This window comes from Crocuta crocuta, unplaced genomic scaffold, assembly GCF_008692635.1.
Source record: "Crocuta crocuta isolate KB4526 unplaced genomic scaffold, BGI_CrCroc_1.0 scaffold267, whole genome shotgun sequence".
Classification (NCBI taxonomy): domain Eukaryota; kingdom Metazoa; phylum Chordata; class Mammalia; order Carnivora; family Hyaenidae; genus Crocuta; species Crocuta crocuta.
The window spans coordinates 4,097,160-4,108,512 of NW_027531899.1; the positions used below are offsets into that span (position 1 = coordinate 4,097,160).

The following is an 11,353-nucleotide window of genomic DNA, read 5'->3' on the forward strand; positions in this document are numbered from 1 at the left end:
CACCTAGCGGCTTTTCATTGGCTTGGGTTTTTGGTCCTATCCCTGGCTCAGCCTCTTCGGTCCCGCCCCGCGAAGTTTGACAGCGCCGCGCCCATGACTGCTTTTCATTGGTTGTCATTGCCCTCCTGAGACACACCCCCAGGCTCTTTATGCTTTGCTTCCAACACTTCTAACACTAAGCAAAGGGCTCTCCCCATAGCCCAGTCTCAGTGACCATTCCTCTAACACTGTTTTTCTCCTTTTGACACTCTTAATTGAATTCTTCCAAGTCCTCAGGGTTTTTCTCCATCCTCAAGTAGCTTTTCAAGGTCTCAATCCTCTAGCTCCACCTTTGTCAGTCCTGACCCTGACACCGCCCACAGAATGAGGGTATTTGTCCATGGATGGTTTTCACTGGCTCAGATACCCAGCCTGGGACATAATCCTTGCCCTTCCCACTGGACATTTTCCTTGCCTCCTCCTCTACTGCTTCTTACAGGCCGGCCTCTAGCTCTGACTCCTTTTACATAGGAATTGGTTTAGCCAGCAACGCAGAACATAACCAGGTCTCCCATAAAGCCAGTCCCAATCGTTCCGCTTCTGACTTGAGCCAGGTCCAGAAAACACTAACAATACTGTTTCCAAGAAGACTCTTTCATTGGTCATGTTCTCAATTGGGCGCCTCACCTCAGAAAATAAAGCTCTGACTTATTCACTCATTCATTCAAAAACTGATCACTTAATTTGTGGCTACATCAGTATCCAAAGGAAGGGAAAATATATCCTGCCTACATGGAGCAGAGATAAACTGTCCCCAACTATGCCCTGTCCAAATTTCTGACTCACAGAATCCATGAACACAATAAAATGATTGTTTTATGTTACTAAGCCTTGGAGATAATTTAAAATCCAGCAATAGTACTTAGGATGGCCTTTTGTCAACTAGTTAATTCCTACCTGTCTCAGCTTAAACATGACTTCCTCATAAATCCTTTTTATATCTAAACAGCTCTTTCTTTATTTTTTATTTCGTTTAAATGTGTGGTTTGTTCAAAAACACTGAAAACAAATATATGCCATATCGATGACATACAGAAGCTACTTTTATAGAAGTCTTTTCAATCCTCCTTTTTAAACAAATAACAGCTACCAACATAATCCTGATCACATACTCTAACATTTTATTATGAAAACTTTCTAAGATACAGCAAAGTTGAATAATTTTACAATTGACAACTATATATCCACCACTTAGATCCTACCATTAACATTTTACTGCATTTGCTTTATCTCATTACTAGTAATTCACTCGTTACTCTCTTCATCCTATTTCATTAATCTTACTATTTTTGGATGTTTTTCAAAATAAATTATAGACATTGGTGTACTGTCCCCTAAACTCTTCAGCGTGTATATCTTTAACCAGAGTTCAATATTTATTTAAAAAATTTTTTTAAATGTTTTATTTATTTCTGAGAGAGAGTGTGAGAGAAACAGCGTGAGCAGGGGAGGGTCAGAGAGAGAGGGAGACACAGAACCCAAAGCAGGCTCCAGGCTCTGAGCTGGCTGTCAGCTCAGAGCTTGATGCGGGGCTCGAACCCACGAACTGTGAGATCATGACCTGAGCCAAAGTCAGATCCTCAACCGACTGAGCCACCCAGGCACCCCTCAATATTTATTTTTGAGGAAAACTTCACATACAATGACATTCATAAATTTCACTGAATTTTGACATACACCTGTGTATGTGCATAAGTGCATACACCTGTGTAACCAAAATCCCTACCCAGCATGGCAACTTTTTACATGGCAGCCCAGGGCTCCAAAGCACACAGAAGACGGGTAGGGATCAGGTAGATATTGTATGATCTTGGCTAATCTGGTTTCAAAAGTTAAAGCAGTATCACTTCCTCTGCATTCTATTTGTTGAGGCAGTCACAAAGTTCTACCCAGTTTCAAGGAGAAGGGAGATAGAATCTACTTTTTGATGGAAAGTGTGTCAAAGAATTTGCAGATAAAACAATAGGTTTTTCAATAGTCTAGACAGCTGATATAGCCTAGACTGGGGTGAGGGGCAGTGGAAGAAGAAGGGATTAAATTCTGGATATATTTTAAAGGAATTGCTATTCAAACTGACTGACTGTGGGGTGGGGGAAAGAGAGGAGTCAGGAATGGCCACGTGGCTTTTGGCCCCCGGGGAACTAGAGGAATGGAATGCAGGAAAACCAGGGAGTGGCAAATTAGGGGGAAGATTGAGAGCTCAGTTTAAGACCTGTGGACTTTGAGACATCTCTTAGGCATTGGAATGGAAATGGTGAGGAATGGAGAAGGTAACAATACAGGAACCTGAGGTTCAGAGGCCTGGTCTAGGCTGAAGATAGAAATTTGGGGACTATTAGAAGAGATGGGCTAGAGAGGCCTGGGAATGAGTACAGATAGTTAAAGGTAAGGACCTGGGGACATGCTAAAGTGACAGGTTGGAGCAATGACAAGGTGTGACCAGAGAGGTGAGGTGAGGGGTGGGGCACTGGAAAGGTAGGGAGGAGGTGTTGCAAGGAGAGAGGACCCACGCACTAAATACTGCTGCTGGCTCAAGCAGGGCATGGACTGAGGACGGACCATTGCCCAGCATTGTGATGACCCCATTAGTTTCATGCCCAAAGGACAGCTGTGACAAGAGCACCCACTTCTGAGTTGAGAGTCAGCTAAGGTGAGTGCAGTCTTGCCTGAAATCTGTCCTGGAACCCCTCCCTGTCCTGACCTCAGAGAGGAAACCAGAAGAGATTTTGTGCCAATGGTCAGGAACTAGAGTGGGGATGGAGCAGGGCAGAGGCACGGCGGATAGGGGAGGGAGGGAGCTATTTCTCTTAATTAGCACGACCCTTAGCCTTTCCAGAACAACTTTCTCAGAGAAAACAAGTAACCTGAAAAAAATATTTTATTGGGAAAAATAGAATTTGTACAATTCAGCGTCGTCTGGTCTCAAGAGAAACTCCTTCCTTTTGCAGCCGCCTCTCCGGAGACCTGGGGGGCGATCTGGTTGGAGGAGACCAAGTCCCTTGGTCTTCAGTGTGGTCCAGTAAGAGGGATAACTGCGCAGCCACTTTCCAAAAAAAAAAAAAAAAAAAAAAAAAAAAAGCCAGGGTAGTAGAGGCTGAGTTATGTGCTCAGAATTGGGGTCTGGGGTTGTGTATGGCTCTGGGAAACGGGTGTTGTAGATCCTGGTGATGGTCACCTTTTTTGCAGCCTCAGCTCGGCCCTCTGAACTCTTAGCACCTGCAGTACAGGGTCGTCCTGAAACTCGCTGCCGTCAGAATCTAGGGGAAAAAGAGGGAGCGCCAGGAGGTTGACTTGTGGGGTGCTGGACTACTATCCAGATCCAGGGAGTCGTGCACATCAGCTTACCTTCTGCCGCCTCTAGAAGTCGGGCGGCCAGGCAGAGCAGATCTTCTGAGGGGGCGTTCTCGGCAGCGGATGGGGGCGTAGCCACCGCCTCCAGAGACCCCGCCCCGAAGGAAGGGGGCGCGGCCTCGAAGCCGGCGGTCGCCTCCTCAGCTGGAGGGGGCGGGACTTTGGGCTTCAGATACCCAGCTTCAGCCAAGGGAGTGTCTTTGTCCTTCTTAGGCTCCCACACCGCTAGGGGGAGCTTGGCCTTGGCAGTCCGAGACTCCGCTTTAGACCGACTAGGCGGGGTCTGTTCCTTGGGAAAGGGCGTACCCTTGGTTTGGGCCTCGACTTTCCGAGATTCAGCTTCTGCCAGAGGTGGGCCCTTAAGGTGAGGGGGCGTGTCCTCCAGGCCGTCAGGGAAAAGCCGAGCGGATACTACCTGGTCCAGGGCGCCTCTTAGCTGCGGGCCAGGCCCCTCGTCTGCTGCCGTGACTCTCCCAGCAGACTCGGGGCGCCGGGCTCTGCCACTCTGAGGCTTGGGGCCCTGCTTCTCGGGCTGGGCGGGGCAGCCCGGCGCAGAAACGGGCAGATCCTGGGGGGCGGCTGGGGGCGGGGAGGTGGAGGCTGGAGGTGCCCGGGTGGAGGCCAGGGGCACGGGAGAGGAACCCGGAGGCGGAGGCGCAGGGATAGAGGCCAAGGGAGTGGGAGGAATGGCCCCGAGAGATACCCAAGGACCAGGCTGCGGGGCCCAAAAGAACCCATGGGGGCTGGGGCCCCAAAAGATGGGTGGAGAGAATCCTGGGGGAATAGGAGGCCTCTCCATTTGGAAGGCCTCCAGGGGACCAGGCCGGGCCACACTGCTCCAAAGTGGGACGGAGTTAGGTTGGGTTCCCAAGGAACCAAGGGACTCTGCAGGGGCAGAGGCAGCTTGTCGACAAACGGGGACAGGGACCTGGGAAGGAGAGAAAGGGTAGAGGGGTCCTCAGTCCCCTCCAGGCTCCCCCTTCCTCCAACTCTCCTTAGCATCCCTCCCTCCAGCCCCCTCAAGCTTCTCCCTCCCCCATCTCACTGGAGTGGTGAGGGCAGGAGTCTGGGGTAGCACCCAGGTTCCATCACCCTGCCCTCCTCGAGCCCGTTCAAGCTTCCGCCGCTGCCGCCACTGGTATAGAATGTCATCCTCTGGACGCAAGGGTGCCTGGGAGGAGCCCGGGGCTGGAGCAGGGATGGGGGCATGGGCTGGTGTTGCTGTGGGGGAAGCAGAGGGAGAAAGGGTAAGGCAGAGGCTGGGGTGATGAGCAAACCAAGGACAGCCTGTTTATATACCTTTTGACTGTACCAGAAAGTTATTCAGACAAGTTCTCCAGATAATGTCCTAACTCCTCATCCAAATAGGAAGTGAGAAAAGAAGCAGAGTCAGAGGATAGAGCGAGCACTCCTGGGCTTCTCAACCTGCCATCATTCAATTCTTTATTCATCAGCAAATATTTACTGAGCTCTTACTATGTGCCAGGCACTGTTCTGGACATTGTGGGCACAGCACTAAACAAGACAGATGCCTCAGAGTCTGCCCAATTCTCCCTCTCTTTTTTTTTTTTTTAATGTTTTATTTATTTTTGAGAGAGAGATAGAGACAGCATGAGCAGGGAAGGGTCAGAGAGAGAGGGAGACACAGAATCTGAAGACAGGCTCCAGGCTCTGAGCTAGCTGTCAGCACAGAGCCCAACATGGGGCTCGAACCCACGAACCGTGAGATCATGACCTGAGCCGAAGTCGGACGCTTAACCGACTGAGCCACCCAGGGGCCCCTCCCTTCTTCCCCTGTTTACTGCCCTTTCCTGGGGCCGACCCCAGCAACCTTTTCCCTGGTTTCTCTACTTCTGTCCTCCCAATCTGTTTACCCCTGCAGCCAGAGAGAGCCTGGCAACACCTGAGTCAGATCAGGGCTCTCCTGGATTAGAACCCTCCCCGGGCTGCACCGGTCCTGGTAAAAAGTAAAAGCTTTTGCATTTGTGGTTCCCACTGCCTGGAATGCTGTTCCCTCCTGTATGTACAGGGTTAAATCCCTCAAACCCTTCAGATCTTTGCTCAGTATCACCTTCTTAGCCAGGTCTTCACTGGCTACCGTATTTAAAACTGCAACGACCCCCAGCCCTACCACTCCCTATTCTCTTGTTCCATTTTTCTTCTTAGTACTTTTCACCTTCTAACATACTCAGTATGGCACTTCTTTATGTATCTCTGCCAGTTACACAAGGGCAGTGATTTTTTTTTCTGTTTGACCATTGCCATATCCCCAGTGTCAAGAACAAGGCCTGGTACCACCAGTATTTGTGGCATGAATGCCAAATGAACTGTGTATTATATTGAACTACAGTGCCCAGGCCCATGCTAGGGATACCACAGTGACTTAGGGTAGGGCCACTCGCTGGACTCAGTTCAGTGGGGCAAATGGACATGGACATCATTCCATCACCCAGAGCATAACTTCATCAGTCAGGATCAGTAGGGCTACCATTGTTTCTTAGAAGACCTGTCATCTGATGCTGCACTGAGAAGGGGGGTGTCATCCTGGATCTCTCTCCCTCACTCTCCTCTATATCCTGAGACTCCACTTCTAAACCTGGCCACTTCCCTCTACTCTGCTCCCCTACTCCCTCCTCTGCCAGAGGGAGTCTGTTAATACCCAAGAAAGATCATATCCTCTTCCTGCTCAGAATCCTCCATGGCTCCCTAGTACTAAGATCGTGACCAAATGCCTCCTGTGCCCACCTGGCCCAATGTAATCTGACCCCTGCCAATCTCTTCCACCTTACCCCACACTACTCTCACCGCCCCCTCCCACCCCACCACATCCCTTGCCTTTTCTAGTCCATTGTCTGCACCATGCTCCCTCCCACCTCAGGTCCTGAGTACATGCTAGAGGGCTACTGTCTCCACCATCATTGTTCAGGTCTCCACTTAGATAGTACCTCTTCCAGGGAGGCCTTCTCTGACTTCCCAGCATCACAGCCGTCTCCTGCATGGCCTTCATTTCTGCTTACATTTCACTTTTGTTTTCGGGGTCATATAGCTGTTTTCTGCCCCACGCTGACTATATTGTGAGGACCATGAAGGTGGGACCATGCATGGTTGGTTCACTGTGGAATCCCCAAGCCCACTTACAGGGCCTCATCCACAATAGGTATTCAATGTTTTGTTTCATTTTAACTTTTTTTTTTCACGTTTATTTTTGACAGAGTATGAGCCAGGGAGGGGCAGAGAGAAAGAGGGAGACACAGAATCTGAAGCAGCCTCCAGGCTCCAAGGTGTCAGCACAGAGCCCGATACGGGCTTGAACCCACAAACCGTGAGATCATGACCTGAGCTGAAGTCAGATGCTTAACTGGCTGAGCCACTCAGGCACCCCGGTATTCAATGTCTTTTAGATGAAAGAATGAATAAATTTCTGCGGAACAACTCATGAACTATGTACTAGTTTTATCCCCATTTTACAGATGAGACAACTGAGGCTTAGGAAGGAGAGGTGAATAAAAGGTGAGGTGAACCTGAAAAGGAGCAAAGAATCAGACAAGGAGGCAGCATCACACACCAGGCACAAACACCTGTCTGTTTACTGTGCCTGCCTGTCCCCGCTCACGTAAGCCCTGCGAGACACGGAGAGCATCCGTCCTGTGCCCCACTGCATCATCCCAAGACCTGGGTATGGAGTATAGTAACAGCAATGATGACAGTAGTAGTAGTAACCCAGGTCCTTCATCCTGTCTCTGAAATCTGGAAATTCCAACAGTTTGCATGCTTTAGCAAAGTCACACGGTGTGTACAGCACTGACGGGGGGCTGGGTCGGTACACCAGACTCAAACACGTTAGTATTTGGTTGAACAACATGAAACTGCCAATATTCAACCATTTTTTACTTACAAAGACAAAAATGTCATGCGGTTCAGTGTAACACACCCATAGCAAAAAGTGTATAACTATTCACCCTAAATGAAATATATAGAGATTATGAACAGCCTTCATATTCTTTAGGTCAGATTTTGCTGTCAAATCGGGTATGGTGCCAAATTAGCAAAAAGCCAATTTCTGATTTTGGACATCTGTGTTCAGAACTGCACACTGAATGCAGAGAGAGATGCCGTACTAGTGGCAGGTACTGTTCACAGACCTGCGGTAAGTGCACCCTGTATTCACCAACTCATTCATTAGCCGTTTTAAAGTCACAGAAACAGAGAGGTCCAGAAAGTCCCCAGGTCACACAGCTGATAAATGTCAGAGCTGGGATTCACATCCAGACCGCCCTCCATCCTGGCCTCAGAACTTACCATGTGCCTTGGGGTCAGAGCCCATGCTGGAGTCAGGGGTGAAGGTCATGGAGAAGGGAGAGAGGCCATCAGAGCTGCCGGGGCATGAGGAGCTGCTGGGATCGCTAGGGCTGAGCGAGGAGGAGGAGACTGAGGCCTTGCTGTAGGGAGAAAGCAGAAGCGAGGCAACAGAGGTCTCAGAGGTGGTGGGCTGGACCTGGAGCTGTAGGGGTGGGGAGATGAGAGCAGGGATGGCACCTGCGCTTGAGCAGCCTGGCAGCTCTGCTCTGTAGGCTTAGTGTCTCCAGGTCCAGCAGGGATGAGTTCCACGTGTTGAGGCTCTGCGAGGTGAGAGGGATCAGAGGCCAGTGGCCATCTCAAAGGGTGCTGGGAAAGGGGCTCTGGACAGAGGGCCCTAAGTACCTGCACTCCACCTGGTACCCTTACATGCTGGCCTAGAATCTGCTCCTCCTCCTCAGGGAAGGGGGACCCAGTGCTCCTATGTGGATCCACACCGCCACCCACTCCCCTTGTAATCACTGTTGTGGGAGAAGGGTTGACCTCGCCTTCCTGACCAAGACTGGCTAATCACAACAATCTGTCCTCTGGTTCCACGGTGACTGGCTCAAAGATGAAGGAATGAGAGTAAGCCCTGGGGCTCTAGATGGAACTACTGGAAAAGTCCTCCTTTCCACTGAAATAACTATGTGATTTAGAAGCCTAAAGCGAACTGGAGCTATCTTAATGACCTCATGGGGAAAGCCTGCCTGAGACTGAACCTAACAAAGAGGAACAGAGATTCAAGAGAGTTGAGTTCCTCTTATCCAGCCATGCCTGAAAGCATATACATTTGGATTTCTTGATTGCATTAGCCAACGAATTCTTCTTTTTGTTTAAGCTTCCTTGAACAGGGGACGGACTCTAATTCTATCCCAGGGCTGGAGCTGTCAGTTCAGGTGCGTGGGGAAGGAAGTAGATGAGGGTGTCACCTGCTTCATTTCCTGAAGGGGGACCACAGCCTTAGCCTGAGATGCGCTGGCCACCTTGGCAAGAGTTGGGACTGCTGTGTTGGGTCTTCCTTCTGGTTCACTGGCTCCTGCTGAGAAGCCCCAGTTGATTTTGGGGGGCCATGAGGAATGTCTGCTGGGGACACTGATCAGGAAAGGTTTTAGGCCGGGAGTGGTTGGGACTGAAGCAGGTACCTGCTGTAGGTTGCCTGCTGGTGTCTGGAGATTCAGGCCGTAGCCACCAAAAGTCAGCTGGGGTTGGGCCTGCAGGCTGGCGTTCCTCTCGGCTTGTAGGCTGAGCCTGGCGGAACCGGTTTATGTACCTGTGAACATCAGAGAACAGGAGGTGGGTGAATGAGTAGAGTAACAGTCTAATAATAACAGTAGCAGTAATAATGACAGTAACAGTCACAATAGCAATGTTTATCAAGTACCATTTTCCTTTCTTGTTTAGTAATGCAATATTATATAAGACTATATAAGACTGGGCAAATAGCTGGTCTTCTACAGATATATTTATCAGGGATCCTTACAGGTTTATGGCCATCTAACTAGATTCTTGACAAACAGGGTATGAGGAGATATGATTCTGGAAAGTGGATGTGGGTGGGAGCCATTTTGGCCCATAAAGGAAAGAGCAACAGCCTAGTGATGGGAGGCAGCAAGATAAAAAGGAAACCGTGTTCCTGACACCTCAACAAGGGGCTGCTGTATCAGCCCTGGGTGCTTCTGCCTGGACTGTTAGGTGAGGGAGAAATAAATGCTATCTTGCTTAAGCTGCAATTAATTTGGGACTCTTTGTTAAAGCAGCTGAACTTGTAGCCTACAAATCCAAGTACTCACTATGTTATAGCACTTGTTATAGATGCTTCATAGACAGTAACTGATTGAAAGCTTAAAACAGCTCTAGGGGTCTAGGGGGATATATGCTATTAATATTCCAATTTACAGATGAAGAAGCTGAGGCCCAGATTGGAGGATAAATGACAGAGCTGGGATTTGAACCCAGGTAGCCTAGCTCCAGAGCACTTAATAACACGCGTGAAGTGTGGTCCTAAAACTGCTGCACAGACAACTCTGGCTATGATTATTATGGGATGCCCGCTCCCTCCCTCCAGGGCTCCTGGTACTTACTTGGCCACCACGGACTCCTTGCTGTCAACCGGGGTAGGTGGTGGGGAGGCTCCCATCTGTCCTTCAGTGGTACTGGGTGGGGAAGGGGTCCCTGAGCTGGATGGCCAGGACTCTTCAAACATCTCAGAGGAGTTGGGACCCATGGCCAGAGCCTTAGGAACTTCTGGGAGCTTGGACCTCTGGGACCTGGACGGGCTCAGGGTCTAAGATAGGGAGATGGAGAGAAGAAACTGAGGGCTGAAGGGTTATCCCCGTAGGAGAACGAAGACACACACAAAGTGTGTCTCAGTCCAGAGGGGAGCAAACACATCCTACAACGGCAACAACTCAGTGACTGTGGCTGGGGCTATGATGGGGGATCCAAGCGACTGAGGACTGGGTAAGCGCAGAGCCACAGGGAGCGCAGGTGGGCCTGACTCTTCATTTCCCACCCCTGTCTCTTATCACATGTCCTCCTTCCCTCTACTTGTCACTCTGTCACCACTGGGCTCACACACCGCACTCTCTATGGGGTATCCTCACCTTGGGGTGCCAGGTCTGGCTTCGGGATGGCCGGTAGTGGCTTTGATCCAGGGGAGTATCCTCAAAGGGGCTGTCTCCGAAGGAGAAAACTGGCAGACTGCAAGGGGAGAGTAAAGTTGGCAGGCAGAGCATGGTCAGTGCAGCCCTGTTGGGGGCTGTGGGGTGGAGTCGGGTTGCAAGGGTGGGAAGCAGAGGGCAGAACCGGATTACAATTCCCACAGATTCCTGGAAGACATGAACTATAATTCCCATGAAGTGCTGCTGCACATTCAAGATAATGATACTAGAGGCTCAATTCCCACCAGCCCTTGGAGTGGTCTCAGAAAACCAAGAAACTGCTAACTGGTGGCTCTTAACCCTGACTCCAACCTAGGAGACTTTAAAAAATACAGATGCAGGGGCGCCTGGGTGGCTTAGTCGGTTAAGCGTCTGACTTTCGCTTAGGTCATGATCTTGCGGTTCGTGGGTTCGAGCCCCGCGTCGGGCTCTGTGCTGACTGCCAGCTCGGAGCCTGGAGCCTGTTTCAGTCTGTGACTCCCTCTCTCTCTGACCCTCCCCTGCTCACGCTGTCTCTCTCTCTCTCTCCTAGAAATAAGTAAAAAACATTAAAAAAAATTAAAAAAAAAAAAAAACAGATGCAAGGTCCTCACCCCAGGCCAAAAGAATAGTCATGTCTGAAAGGAGGCTGGGCATCTGTATCTGAAAGGAGGCTGGGCATCTTTTGCGTCATCCCTGACCAGCTCAAGTCATGATCTCACGGTTTGTGAGTTGGAGCCCACCACCGTCTCTCTGCTGATAGCTCAGAGCCTGGAGCCTGCTTTGGATTCTATGTCAACCTCTCTCTCCTTGCCCCTCCCCTACTCATGCTCTTGCTCTCTCTCTCAAAAATAAGAAATAAAACATTATATAAAAAAGAAAAGAACCAAGGCTAAACCTATCACTGTACAGTTCCCTTAAGTCCTTGGGACACTAAGGAGGAAACTAAACCGACTACAATCCCCATCAGTAACTGGGCTCTACCT

At 49.9% G+C, this 11,353-nt stretch overlaps 1 protein-coding gene and 1 long non-coding RNA gene across 3 annotated transcripts in view; one reads left to right on the plus strand and one right to left on the minus strand.

The window, feature by feature from the left end:
* Positions 1-2,899: 2,899 nt before the first annotated feature.
* The window catches only part of PROSER3 (proline and serine rich 3), a 9,203-nt gene continuing 749 nt past the window's right edge, over positions 2,900-11,353 (minus strand). The window contains exons 2-11 of one of the 2 annotated variants that reach the window (XM_077773691.1): positions 10,332-10,428; positions 9,810-10,012; positions 8,871-8,998; positions 8,658-8,764; positions 7,927-8,009; positions 7,690-7,829; positions 4,436-4,611; positions 3,385-4,318; positions 3,214-3,296; positions 2,900-3,086 (exon numbers count right to left, since the gene is read on the minus strand). In XM_077773691.1, coding sequence (XP_077629817.1) covers positions 2,946-3,086; positions 3,214-3,296; positions 3,385-4,318; positions 4,436-4,611; positions 7,690-7,829; positions 7,927-8,009; positions 8,658-8,764; positions 8,871-8,998; positions 9,810-10,012; positions 10,332-10,428 — 2,092 coding nt within the window. In that variant the 3' untranslated portion in view covers positions 2,900-2,945. Of the gene's footprint in view, positions 3,087-3,213; positions 3,297-3,384; positions 4,319-4,435; positions 4,612-7,689; positions 7,830-7,926; positions 8,010-8,657; positions 8,768-8,870; positions 8,999-9,809; positions 10,013-10,331; positions 10,429-11,353 lie in introns of both variants that reach the window. The other variant, XM_077773690.1, reaches the window with a different exon arrangement.
* LOC144239691 (uncharacterized) lies at positions 3,640-6,826 on the plus strand. Its single transcript, XR_013337467.1, has 2 exons — positions 3,640-3,754; positions 6,603-6,826. It is a non-coding gene; the product is annotated as an uncharacterized LOC144239691 (long non-coding RNA).